The sequence below is a fragment of the Chiloscyllium punctatum genome, chromosome 25, assembly GCF_047496795.1.
Source record: "Chiloscyllium punctatum isolate Juve2018m chromosome 25, sChiPun1.3, whole genome shotgun sequence".
NCBI classification, from domain to species: domain Eukaryota; kingdom Metazoa; phylum Chordata; class Chondrichthyes; order Orectolobiformes; family Hemiscylliidae; genus Chiloscyllium; species Chiloscyllium punctatum.
Window position 1 is genome coordinate 43983383 of NC_092763.1, and position 14179 is coordinate 43997561.

The 14179-nt window shown below is 42.9% G+C and overlaps 1 protein-coding gene across 6 annotated transcripts in view; it reads left to right on the forward strand.

The window, feature by feature from the left end:
- The window catches only part of tex11 (testis expressed 11), a 254948-nt gene that overhangs the window by 144964 nt on the left and 95805 nt on the right, over positions 1-14179 (forward strand). For all 6 annotated transcript variants that reach the window (XR_011964123.1, XM_072595189.1, XM_072595187.1 and 3 more), the window contains 2 exons: positions 3304-3389; positions 13834-13887. Coding sequence is in view for 5 of the 6 variants with exons in the window: in XM_072595189.1 (XP_072451290.1) it covers positions 3304-3389; positions 13834-13887 (140 nt within the window). In the remaining variant the exon portion in view is untranslated. The remainder of the gene's footprint in view (positions 1-3303; positions 3390-13833; positions 13888-14179) is intronic.

Here is a 14179-nt window from a genome sequence, read left to right on the forward strand (position 1 = left end):
CCCTGGTTCTGACGCTGAACTTAATTAGGAATGTGGCAATAGACAGGGTGAAAGAATCTGTTTAATAAATACAAAAGGTAAGTATGATACAATTGACACAATCAATTATACAGAGGACAGTAATTAATACACTATTAAATTTGACGCAGGTTAAACACTATTAAAAGTTAACCGGCAATTTTAGTCACAAACTTCAGTCAATCTTCCTATACTTGTGGTTCTCTGTACTGTCACCAATCACCTTCCTCTCCCTGCTAGTTAGTTAGGAAACTTTGGGGTCTCAGGAGTTTCAGTTCGCCACTGAGGAAAAGTACAGTTATAACGTACAGCTAGCTGTTGATGTTCTTGCCATTGGTTCAGAACAGTCTGTATGCTCTTGTTTGGATAGCGCTTGGTTGGTTTCCCCCCCATCTTGGATGACCTTTGTTGCGATGATGCCCTTGGTTTGGTTTTTCGATTCAGCTTCATTATTTGACCTCTGTTGTTGTTGGTTCTGAAGCTGCTTATCGGGGCTGAAAGCTTATGGGGAGGCTGTTTCTGCAGGAGCTTGTTGTTGAAAAAAAGCTCTCCTTCTAGGCTGGGAGTTATACAGAACTGAGTGCCTAGTTACCTCCCCACAAATCTGTGTTATCCATTGTATTTCTGGTGTTTCCTTCTGAAGTCAACTGGCTCCCTAATAAGTGTGTTGCTGGAAAAGCACAGCTCGTCAGGCAGCATTTGAGGAGCAGTAGAATCGATGTTTTGAGCAGAAGCTCTTCATCATTTTGACTCTGATCTCCAGCTATTTTCTCCTGGCTTCCTGATAGCTAAGAGTATATGTGAATGTATTTTTATTGAAGTTGAATATCGAGTATCACTGAGGCTCCATACAGGTGTGTAACACGAAGTGCAAAAGATAGTTCTGGTTCAGAGTGTAAGGTTTGGTTGATTGCTTTCTTAGAATGGAGGTGTAAATTGGAATTCCAGGTTGAACTGTAGTCCCAGGCAGAAATCATTCTGCTTTTGTGTGTATTTGTTGCAGCCTGTGTTTCGGATTTTGTCCATATTTTAGATATTAGAAAAGGCCAGGGTTTTGTCCAGTATTTTAGATGATAGGGATTTTTGCACAATCCTGCAAGTGCTGCCAACCCGTTCAAAGGAATCAGGACAAGGGAATTTTCATTCATCCTACAAAACCAAGAATCTTGAGATTGACTCCTTGACTATCAAAGTCAATGCTACTTACACCATCTAACCAGCTCCTATTTCTTCCTTTTCTTTTAGCTTGTTGTCATGTCCTTTCTCCACTCTGTCCATCCCAGTGGGGGCTGACTGTCATTTCAAGTCTGGTAGGAGACATACCATCATTTTGCCATTCTCACATTTGGATCACTTAATCTGAGGTATCAACATCTTTTCTGAATCAGCACTCTATTCCTACCCCACCCCCCAAACTATAGTATAAATGCTGTCCCCTCCATGCTTCAATTCACTTCTGATGATGAGTCATCATGACTCGAAACTTTAGCTTGCTCTATCTCCATTGATGCTGTCTGACTCACTGTGATCTCCTACATTTGTTGGTTTCGGTACATGTTCCAGGATTTGTAGTAATTTGTTCCTACATCTAATAATTGTCTTTGCATCTTTTTTTTCAAGAATAATGTAACAATTGATTTTTTATTTGCACCCCCTTCTCATTTTTGCGCTCCCTATATGTGTTGCATTCATCAACAAGATGGTGGCAAAGTAAGATGCTCCAGTTGAGCTCCTCTGCTTGCCAGTCACTTTTCCTTTTTTTTTCTTTTTCTCCCTCTTTGCAATTTTTCTTTCCCTGTCATCCAACTTCTAACTTCATAAACTACCCTATCTGGATGGAATGGAAAACGCCCCTGAGATGGGCGACGAGTCGGAGACCAGGCCAGCGCAGGAAGCGAGTTGCAGCTGGAGCAGAGCAAGTTGCAACTGTAGCGGGAGCGCAGCAAGCATGGGCCGTCTGGGAGGATGAATCTTGGAGGCAAATCTGGGACAGAGGCTCGTGCTTGGAGGCAGTGAGGCTTTATATTCTGAAGCTCAGCAGGCACGGGCTCAGTGGAAAAGTACGACAACTTAAGTACTTTAAAGATCCTTTTTATTATCATTCTGGACTTTTTAAACTCTGTAATCCCATGCTAGTCTATTTTTTAAAATCATTTCAATTCTGTAACAACACTTAAAAGTATCTGTACCCAGGTACCCTGTATCTAAGCTGATGCCAAGAAGCGACATTGCAAACTTCACTGCACTCATTTGAGTGCATGTGATATTAAAGGCTATTCTATTTCTTCTCTCAATAGTTAATAAATTCACTCTTGTTAATTCAAGCATACCATTTACAGCAATTGAATTTCACAGAGATTATTGGTCTGTTGCGCAGCATTCCAAGTTGTTGCATGGGTGTCATTGTGGAAACTTGAACCTTCACTTGTGGTGAGGTGGCTATCGGAATCCATGAATGACATATGCAGTGAGAGAATCTTTTATTGTTGAGCAATCATGGTCCTGTTCATTATGGTGGCGGACAGATTGTTGACTGACACAAGATGAAACTATTGTGGTGGATTAGTCATGCTAAATTTCTCAAAATGTCCAATGAATGTGAAAGCTAGATGTATTAGTCATTGAAAATGCAAGGTTAGAGGGATAGTTTAGATGGTAGGTCTAGGTGGAGATGCTCTTTGGAGAGTTGGTGTGGACTCAATGGGCTGAATGGCCTGTTTCCACACTCTTGGGATTCTATGATTCTATCGTGATTGCTGCTAGCTTAGCAGGAATTTGATCAACAGTGGTTGCACACTTTCTGCACTTGTGAGTGGAACCTCTTGCATTTCTGACAGTTGTTTCTATTGATATGTTTGTGAAGAGTAACTTGTACTGTCTCATCAGCTCCCTGCAATGTAAGAAATTTATTGCAAGAAATGACTCTACTTGGAAAGAAATCAATGAAACTCTTTTTCATGATGTCCAGGGTCTTAGTGACTGCCTAAATGTAGTAGTGGATGGCAAACTAGGATATGTTCGTGATGTTAGGATCCACTACTATAGAAATTGAGGGCTACAGTGAGCTTCACAGCCACTAGCATTATTGTTTTTGCCTGCTTTGTCATTGGAGTTCTGATTTTAACAGATTCATGGTAGTTGAAAATAAGGATAGATCATATCAAGACTTTTTAGTGAAATGGTGTTTCTTTGTAAATATCTGCAACTATAATGTGATGTTTCAAAATTTTAAAAATGATTGATGATCTAATCCTTGCAATCTTACATGTCCATTCTTTTTTTCAGAATGACCAGGAAGATGCTGCCAGAATCGCATTTGAGTATTTATGTGAATACTCCCAAGACTGCAATCAATTGTTAACAGCTCTCAGGTATAGATCTGTTGTTGATTATGCTGGAAACCATCTTATGGCTTACATTGATAATTCTAAAACTTTTGCAACACTTACGGTTACATTGTTAGAGTCCAAGTCACTGTCTGAAGGAGTTTTTTTTCTCAACTTGTGACTTGACTACCTTCGCAGAGTGCACAGTGTAAACAGATTAAAGAATATCCAAGGCTGCAAATTAGCTAAGTCAATCAATCCAACTGCTTGAAATGTTTTGGCCCTCATTTGTATCCAGATGTTGCTACCAGTGTGACATTCCCAATTTGGTATGGTTCTAGATGTCATTCCCCAAATTCATCTGTTCCCAGGTGAGTTTGGATAAATGGCTTCCATTCTTTATTTAATTGTACCCTCATTAGGTCACAACATGAATTAAAAATGATCCCCTCTGTTAGATACATTTCTCCCAGACCAAAGAAATTTATGTTTTAAAAATGAGCCACTTAACCAGGTTTTCTTAAGCGAAAGAAAGAGTAGTTTTGTTAGCTACTAATTGTAAGAAGTGGGCATTTCAAGACTAGGGAGCATATTTTTAAGGTGAGAGGAGAAATGTTTGAAAAGATACAGTGGTTTATATGTGAAATGAATTTCAAGAGGAAGTGCTGATGCAGGTACCGTTACAACTTCTTAAGTACATTTAGATACGTACATAAATAAGATATGTTTGGAGGGGATATGGGCCAAGCACAGGCAAATGGGACTAGTTTCGTTTGGGATTATGATCGGCATGGACTGATTAGACTGAAGAGTCCGTTTCTGTGCTGGAGTACTCTACCACTACTCTAAGTGATAATATGACAGAAATGCAAGTGGATTAGAAATGATAAGTAAATCCAAGAGAATATAAAACTTAAACTGATTAGTCTCTGAGTTTCATGAAGAGTGGACGGTGGGATGTTGGAGTCTTCATGAGTTGCATTCAGAGCAAATAAGGGTACTTGTCTTTCATTCCCCCAATGATTGCCTGCAGGCCCTCAGTTTCTTCCTCTCCAACAGACCCATCCAGTCCCCCTCCAACTGTATCTGCCTCCGCCTTGCTGAAATAGTCCTCATCTTCAATAACTTTTCCTTCAACTCTTCCCATTTCCTCCAAATCCACGGGGTAGCCATGGTACTCCCTTAGGCCCTATCTATGCCTACTTAGTTGTTGGCTACGTTGAACAGTTCATCTTCAGTACATACTCAGGCACTATTCCTCAACTCTTCTGCTGTTACATCGATGAGTATATCCAGGCTGAACTGGAGCAGTTCATCAACTTCACCAACAACTTCCACCCTGTCAAATTCACTTGGTCTATTTCGGACACTTCCCTCCCCATTCTTGACCTCTCTGTATCAATGTCGGTGCCAGTCAACGGACTGACATTTACCACAAACGCACAGACTCCCATAACTACCTGGACTAGACCTCCTCCCACTCCACATCCTGCAAAGACTCCATTCCATTTTCCCAGATACTCTGTTGCATCACATCTGCTCTGATGAGAAGACTCCCAAACATCCCAGATGTCCACAACTTGCATTTCCCCCCCTCTCTCATCCAAATAGCCCTCCACTTTATCACCTCCATTTCCCGCTTCACTGATTGAAACCCCACTCTCTCAAAAAACGTAATAAAGGCAGGATCTCCCTTGTCCTCACCTTCCACCCAGTGGTGTCCACATCCAACATATCATCATCAAACACTTTTGCCAACTCCATCTCGACCCCACCACCAAGACCATCTTCCCGTCCCTTCTCCTCTCTGTCTTCTGCAAGGACTGCTCCCTTTGTCACTCCTTGGTTCGTGCCACTCTCCCCTTCAACCCCCCTCCCCCCAGCCTTCCCTGTACTTTTCCCTGTATTCCTAAAAGATGCAAACCCTGCTGGCATATCATCCCCCTCACCTCTGTCCAGGGCCCCAAACAGTCCTTCCAGGTGAGACAGAGGTTCACCTGTCTCTCCTCCAACCTACTTTCCTGCATGTTATGCTCCCACTGGTGCTCTCAACATCAGTGAAACCAAATGTAAACTAAGGGACGTTTTGCTGAGCATCTCAGGCAAGCCAGCAAGAGCCAGCATGACATCGCAGTCATCACCCATTTTAATTCCCCTTACCATTCCCCCTCTGACATGTCCATCTCAGCTTCCTTCATTGCCACACTGAATCAGACTGCACATTGGAGGAATGCCACCTTATCTTCCGCCTGAGCAACCTACAGCCCGGAGAACTCAACATTGAATTCTCCGATTGCAAACAGCCTTCCTTCCCACCCCCCAACTCTTTTCTAGTCCTGCCTCCTGTCTTCCACTCTACTGACCACCCCTTCCTCTCAGCTGCCAACAGGACTCATTCCTCCCATCGACTAATTTGATCCTTTCCACTATCTGTGTACAGTTACCACTATCTCACCATTCCACCCCACCCCCCATCTGCAACTCCCCTGACCGCCACTTCCATTTCTGAGAAGAGTTATACCCAAAATGTTGACTCCTCCTCTTCCTGATAGTGCCTGGCTTGCTGTGTTCCTCTGGCGGTAGATGCTTGTTTACTTTGTGCTTACACCCATCATCATGAAGTGCTTCAGGAGTCTGGTGATAAGGCATATTAAGACCCTGCTACCCCTCACTGGGCACTCTGCAGTTCGCGTATCAACCAAACCGCTCAACAGATGATGCCATTTCCACCATCCTCCAACTGGCCCTCACCCACCTGGAGAAGGAAACCTATATCAGATTACTGTTCATTTCTACATTTAACAGTATTGTTCCTCAGCACCTGATTGGAAAACTGGGTCTGCTGGCCATAAATTCCTCCCTTTGTAACTGGATCTTGGACTTCCTGACTTAGGGACATCAGGCTGCCCAGACTGGGAACAACATCTCTAACACCATCACACTGAGCATGGGCGCCTCACAAGGCTGTGTGCTCAGTCCATTGCTGTTCCCTCTTCTAACACATGACTGTGCGGTGATGTACAGGTCAAATCATATCATCAAGTTAACCGATGTAGTGGGTCTCATCAGCGTGAGCGACCAGTCAGCATACGAGAAGCGGTGCAGCAGCTAACGGCCTGGTGTAGAGCCAGCAACCTGTCTCTGAACGTGAACAAGATGAAAGAGATGGTTGTTGACTTCAGGAGGGCACTGAGTGACCACTCTCTGCTGGACATTGATGGCTCCCCTGTGGAGATGGTGATGAGCACCATATTTCTTGGCGTACACCTGGCGGAGAATCTCATGTGGATCCTCAACACCAGCTCCCTAGCCAGTAAAGCCCACCAATATCTCTACTTTCTGTGCGAACTGAGGAAAGTCCTCCCCCCCCCCCCCCCCCCCCCAGCCCCCACTTTCCCATCCTCACCATATTCTATAAAGGGTTCACTGAGTGTAGCCTGAGCTGCTGCATCATTGTATAGATCGGGAATTGCACCATCTTGGATCTTAAGTCCCTACAACGGTTAGTGAGGGCAGTTGAGAAGATCATCAGGGTCTTGCTTCCCTCCATCACAGACATTTACACCACATGCTTTATCTGAAAGGCTAAGAGCATTGTGGAACACCCTACACACCCTCACTCAAACTTTTCTCCCTCCTGCCATCTGGCATAAGATACAGGAGCATTCGGTCTTTCGTGGCCAGACCATGCAACAGTTTGTTCCCCCATGCCGTCAAGCTCCTTAACACAATATGATCGGACTCCTTCCGATCTGAAATTCTTTGCACAATTTTGAATTGCTGCTCATAAAATGTCTATTATTGTAATGTGTGTATTTCACACTACTTATGCACTTTATGCTGTGTACTTGTTTGTAGTCTGTAGTTTGCGCTGTCCATGTAGCACCCTCGGTTCTGGAGGAACGCTGTTTCGCTTTTACTGTACCAGTTGTGTGTAGTAGAAATGACAAATAAAAAGCTACGCTACTCTAGATCTCTTGGTTGGACAGCATTTCAGTGATAGTGATCACAACTCCCTGACCTTTACTCTAGGCATGGAGAGGAATAGGAGCAGACGATATGGGGAAATATTTAATTGGGGGAGGGGGAGTGACAGTGCTATTAGGCAGGAATTGTGGAACATAAATTGGAAGCAGATATTCTCATGAAAATGCATGACAGAAATGTGGAGATTATATAGGGAACACTTGCTGCCAGTGTCGGATAGGTTTGCCCCACTGAGGCAAGTAAGGGATGGAAGGGTGAAGGAACATTGCATAACGAGATGAGGAAGAAGGAGCTTACTTAAGGTTGAGGAAGCAAGGGTCAGACAGAGCTCTAGAGGGTTACAAGGTTCCCAGGAAAAAAAACTGAAGAATGGACTGAGAAGAGCTTGAAGGGGGCATGATAAAGCCGTGGCAGGTAGGATTAAGGAAAATCCCAAGGTGCTCTACACTTAAATGAGGAACAAGAGGATGGCTAGAGTCAGGGTAGGGCAGATCAGAGATATTGGAAGGAACTTGTGCCTGGGGTTGGAGAGGGTAGGGGAGGGCCTTAATGAATACTTTGCTTCAGCATTCAGTACTGAGAGAGACCTTGTCATTTCTGCGGCCAGCGTGAAGCAGGCTGATACGCTCGAGCAGGTTGATGTTAAGAAGGAGGATGTGCTGGAAATTTTGAAAAACTTCAGAATAGATTAGTCCCCTTGACCATATGGGATATACCCAAGGTTTCTACAGGAAGCGAGGGAGGAGATTGCTGTACCCTTGCCGATGATCTCTGCGTCCTCGCTGTCCATGGAATAGTACTGGATGACCAGAGGGTAGCAAATGTTATTCACTTGTTCAAGAAAGGGAATAGGGATAACTCTAGGAATTACAGACCAATCAATCTTGCATCAATGGTGGGCAAAGTATTGGAGAGGATTCAGAGAGACAGGATTTATGATTATTTGGAAAAGCATAGCTTGATTAGAGATAGTCAGCATGGCTTTGTGAGGGGTAAGTCATGCCTCACAAAACTTATTGAATTTTTTGAAGATGTGACAAAACACACTGAGGTTGGTAGAGCAGTAGATGTGGTGTACGTGGATTTTAGCAAGACGTTTGATAAGGTTCTCCATGGTAGACTCAGTCAGAAAATCAGGATGCATGGGATACAGGGAAATTTGGCTGTCTGGATACAGAATTTGCTGGCCCATAGAAGAGACAAGCTGGTAGTAGATTGTAAGTATTCAGCTTGGGTGACCAGTGGATTCCACAGGGATCTGTTCTGGGACCTCTGCTGCTTGTGATTTTTTAAGTAAATTACTTTGACGAGTGAGTGTAAGGGTGGGTAAGTAAGTTTACTGATAACATGAAGGTTAATGGAGTGTCGAGGGATGTTGTAGTTTGCAATCGGACATTGACAGGATGCAGAGCTCAGCCAAGAAGAGGCAAATGAAGTTCAACCTCGAGAAGTGTGAAGTGATTCATTTTGGAAGGTCGAATTTGAATGCAGATTACAGGGTCAAAGTCAAGATTCTTGGCAGTGTGGTGGAACAGAGGGATCTTGGGGTCCACATCTATAGATTCCTCAAATTTGCCACCCAAGCTGATAGGGTTGTTAAGAAGTTGGCTTTCATTAGCGGGGGATCGAGCTTAAGAGCTGCAAGGTTACGCTGCAGTTCTATAAAGCCCAAGTTAGACCACACTTGGAATATTGTATTCAGTTCTGGTCGCCTCATTATGGGAAAGATGTGGAAGCTTTGGAGAGGGTGCAGAGGAGATTTACCAGGATACTGCCTGGACTGGAGGACATACCTTATGAAGAAAGGTTGAGGGAGCTAGGGTTTTTCTCATTGGAGCGAAGAGGGATGAGAGGTGACTTGATAGAAGTGTGCAAGATGATGAGAGGCATAGATAGAGTGGATAGCCAGAGACTGTTTTCCATAGCTGGAATAGTTACCATGAGGGGGCGTAATTTTAAGATGATTGGAGGAAGGTTGAGGGAAGATATCAGAGGTTGGTTCTTTACAGAGAGTGGAAAGCACTGTCAGCAGTGATAGTAGACTCAGATACACGAGGGCCATTTAAACCATCCTTGGATCGGCACATGGATGATAGCAAAGTTTCGGGTATGTCTGTTAGCTTGATCTTAGAGAAAGATAAAACGTTGGCACAGCATTAAGGCTGATGGACCTGTACTGAGCTGTATTGTTCTATGTTGCTTTTGGTCAGAAGTTTCGGATGAGCACACACAGTTAGTGCAATGGTTCCCCAAAAGCTAGCAAGGGAATCCAGGACCAGAGAACACAGTCTCAAGAAGAGGTGCCTGTCGAGGACAGACGAGGAAGTATTTCTTCTGTCCGAGGTTAGTGAATCAGTGGAATTCATTATCACAGAGTACTATCAAGGTTGGCCTATTAAGGCTCAAATAGATAGATTTGTAACCATTAAGGGAATCAGGATTATGGAGTACAGGCAGGAGAGTGGCGTGAAGGATTATCCGATCAGCCATGATTTCATTGAATGACAGAGTGGACTTGGTGTGCCGAATAGCTGTCTGTTTTACGATGTGACAAGTTTTGCAAAACCTTACTATATTGTGGGTCTGTGCCCATAAAAATGTTGGCTGTTGCAGGCTTGATTTTTCAGACTCCAATATTTTAGCTATTTGAATTTTGCCAGCTATCACCAATATGCTCCAGTAATATGAGAGTGGTACCATTGCAAGTTGATCACTACCCAGTCCTGCTTTGAAGGTCTCTGAAGTAGGCTCCATTTTCTCATCAGCAACTCTTTTTTTTCTGTAGAAGCATTCAAGGACTGCCTTGGCCTCTGTTCAGAGCACTCTCAGCTGATGTCTTTAACAATAAGTTAATTCATACGTGAATTGGGTTTGTGAGCAAGTATTTCCTATTTTTGCCTAGCAGTAATATATCCATGAATGTAATTCCAGCACACTGGGAGTGTTAATGAGTGTTTGTGGCATGTGATTGAATGCAAAAGAGATTCTTGATCATCAAGCTCTGGAAATCCTACTCACCTGAAAGATTCTAAGATTTTAATGTGAATACTGTAACCCACCATGAGGAAACTGTTTTTTTTGCCTGCTGCTTAGTTAGGTTTCTTTGCACTTCCTTCTACACGCTGCAGGCGAGCCTGGAAAATTCTGTCAATGCGTTTGGAATCTTAAGAAAGATTTTAAAGGAGCCTCACTTAAAGCAACACAGTGAACAGTCGAAATAAATACATATTTTTTGGTTGACAGACAATAACTATCAGGGCACTACAAGGATCTATACTTAAAACTCAGCTGCATACAGATTAGATTCCAGTCTGTAACACTCTCCCAGGGTAGCTGTTATTTTGGAACCCCTCGATTAGATTCCGTGCCGTAACTCCCTCCTGGGGTATCTGTTGTTCTGTCTATAACCCACCCCGAACCCCTCGATTAGATTCCAGTCTGTGACTCCCTCCTGGGTATCTGTTCTGTATATAACCCACCCTGAACCCCTCGATTAGATTCCAGTTTGTAACTCACTCCAAGGTATCTGTTATTCTGTATATAACTTCAATGCCTTGTGTAAAGGGACTAAATATAATGCATTGAAATTTGCAACACCACAGGATTTAAATGGAATGACTTTGCTTTGAGGGTATAAAATGGCTGCAGAGGCAAATAGACTGGTTGGGAGATAGGGCAAGGATATCCTCGATGGACTGAGTTGTGGCAAAACATGAAATTATTCACTTTACTTAAAAATATTTTTGAGTGCCAGAAAACCTGTTTGCATTCAGTGGGAATTGGGGTACTCTTTTATGTGAGTCAAAGTTAAATGCAGATCCAACAAGCTCGTAGAAAGTCAATTGTTATGTCAGTTTTGTGAAGAAAGGGATTGGAATATAAGTAAAAAGGCTTATTGAAATTTTATAAGACCATAATAAAGAGGAGCAGAATTAGGCCATTGGGCCCATCCAGCTTGTTCTGCCATTCGATCTCTGCCCCATTCTCCTGCCTATAACCCTTGATCCCCTTATTAGTTATGATTTTATCTATTTCTGTCTTAAAGCGACTCAGTGACATGCCTCCACAGCTTTCTGTGGCAAGAAGTTACATAGATTCACCACTTTATAGTCCTCATCTTAGTATAAGGTATTGGCTGTTCAGGATTGAGATGCGGAGAAATCTCTTCTTCCAAAGATTTCAGACTGTTTGGACAGAAATATGAATGTTCAGTTTTTAGTCCAGCTATTACGATTGTCGGATAGTCAGGTGAAACATCAACTGGCGTGGATCTGGACCACGTGGAATCTCAATGTAGCTGACTCAATGGGAATTCTTCCAGAAATAGAAAGTCCTGATAGACAATTCCCTAACTTATTTAAGATTAATAGTTACCTGAGAAATGTTAGAGGATTAAAGACTGACTCTAACTCTTTGATTAACCATTAAACTGAATTCCTCCATTCACCACTGGCATTACCTGAAATATGCCTTCCCCAGCACCTGACACCATTCTTACCCTCTCAATATCTGACTCAAGCCACTCCCAAACTGAGCTTCCACTTCTGATACAACTCTGCCAGAACTGAGAGACAGTAACATTGTTGTTTTTCCCTTAGCTCTAAACCTGCTGAATAGAACACCAAACTTCCAGCATGACCTGAGCTAACTCCAACTGCCACCATCCCTACCTCCTTTAAAGAGAGCCTGACCTCATTTGACCTGACACCCCAACTGCTAGAATTAATGCAACACCCACCAAATCCTCCCCTTTGCTGCAGCCCAACTAAATCCTGTTGCACCAAATTGCGTTCCCAAGAATGACTCCCACAGCTCTTTCTCTGTGACTTTACCGAGAACACCTTCCCAAACCTGTTCCCTTTCCCCCTCCCCCCAGATTGTCCTACCAAGTGAAACAGCTTCTAAGTGTCCACCCTTATAAAGCCATTCAAATTCTTACATTGTTAGTTTAACCTCCACAGAATGAGTCATACCAAATGCCAACTGTGTGTGTCAGTTCCTACACCGACTGAGATGACCATAGATGATTCTCCTTCTCAACTTCTCCCTTCAACTTGGTGACCTTCAGTTAGACCACTACCAGTTATCATCTCCTGATAGAGAACAGCTCTGTGGTCCATCGGACTGTAGCGATCTAACCTTTACATATTAGGTTATTTATAAAATGTTTATCATAGGCTTAAAACATTTATCATATTTTTACAGACTTTAATTCTAATAGGTAGGAAATAGGCAGGGAGCTCACTTGTAACATGATCCTGTTTGCAATATAGTGTTCAATTCAAAAACAGATGCCAAAGTGCTCTGCGAAAAAGGTGTCAACAAAATTCGACTTTTTTTAGAAACATATTTTTACCAGAACAACAGGAAATGACTTCCATAATATTTAAGTGATCCTAATGCAGGTGCATTATCCGAAATGCTCGGGACCAGCTGGTTTTTGGAATTCAGAATTTTTGAATTTTCAGAATAAGTGACAGTTTGACAGTGAAATTTTTAAAAATCTTACCGGAGGAGCATACTCACGAAGTAAAACAGGGCCTTGAAACAGAACCAAGGCCTGCTGGTGCTGGGCCACGCACCCCCATTGCATCTGAGTGACACGCGTCAAGTGGTGTTGACTTGGGTTAACTGTTTGCATGCTAAACAACCTTGTTAATAAGAAAAAACCTTTACAAAATAACTTTTGGACTTTGGAACTTTTTGGATTTTGGAATTTCGGATAAAGGATTGTCTACCTGTATTAAAATTTTTGAATGTCATGCTTAAAGGAATGACAGACTTTTAAAAATGTGAAGGATTTTATTTATATGTTTATGGGTTGATGGCACCATTGACTGCGCAAGTATTTATTGCCCATCCCTTAAGGCAGCTAAGAGTCAGCTATATTCAAAGTTTGGGAGAAGATTTGTAGCTCAGGTGCTCGTTGTTGTGGTTCTGTTCAATCAACAAGCACGTTGACCTGGACCCAATATACCGGCCACTGCAGCGGACAGCTGGAACTGACGATCTGAAGCGGCAGATACAAATCACTATAAATGCCAGAGGAAACATCACAGAAGCGCTTCACAGGAGGCTCCCAAGTACTGAGGATGTCACCTAGACACGGGACGAAATGTGTGCAACACACATTCCCAGCTCGGCGAACAGAACCACAACAGTCAGCTATATTGCTGAGAATCTGGAGTCACTGGTTGGGTTGACCAGGTAAAGATGGCAGGTTTCCATTTCCCAAGGACATTAGTGAACCAGATGGGTTTTTATAACAGTTAGCTGTGGTTGTTATGGTTGCCATTTGACTAGCTATTTATTAAAGTCAGATCTCACCATCTGCCATGGTGGGATTCAGACTCACATCCCCAGAATCCAGGAGCCTTTGGTTCTAGTCTAGTGAATTACCACTGTACTGCCATTTCCCCAGTTGTACATTTACTTCAGAGTTTTACAGAAATTCTTACGTATTTCAAAAATTCTCACATGATTTCTTTTTATGTTTAAACAGATGTTTAATTCGCCTTGTTCCGTCGATTACAGGCACAGATGATCAACAAACCAGGTAACTTCACAGCACCAATAACTGGTAGTAATTCAGTTTTATTCGTATCATTTCACCCTAGTTACAGGTCTGTTGTGCTGGGAAGAAATGCTTTTTGCAGTGTTTCTTATTGAAGATTAACGTAGGTCTTGATTTTGCCATAGCACAAAAGGTAGGGGGGAGGGGAGATGAGGAAACTAGTGAAGTGGAGGAAGTGCACTGGAGGGCATTACCAAGCAGGTAGGAGGGGAAATTGCAGTGCTTGAAATAAGAGGCCATCTGGGATGTCCTAGAATAGATTTGCTCCTCCTCG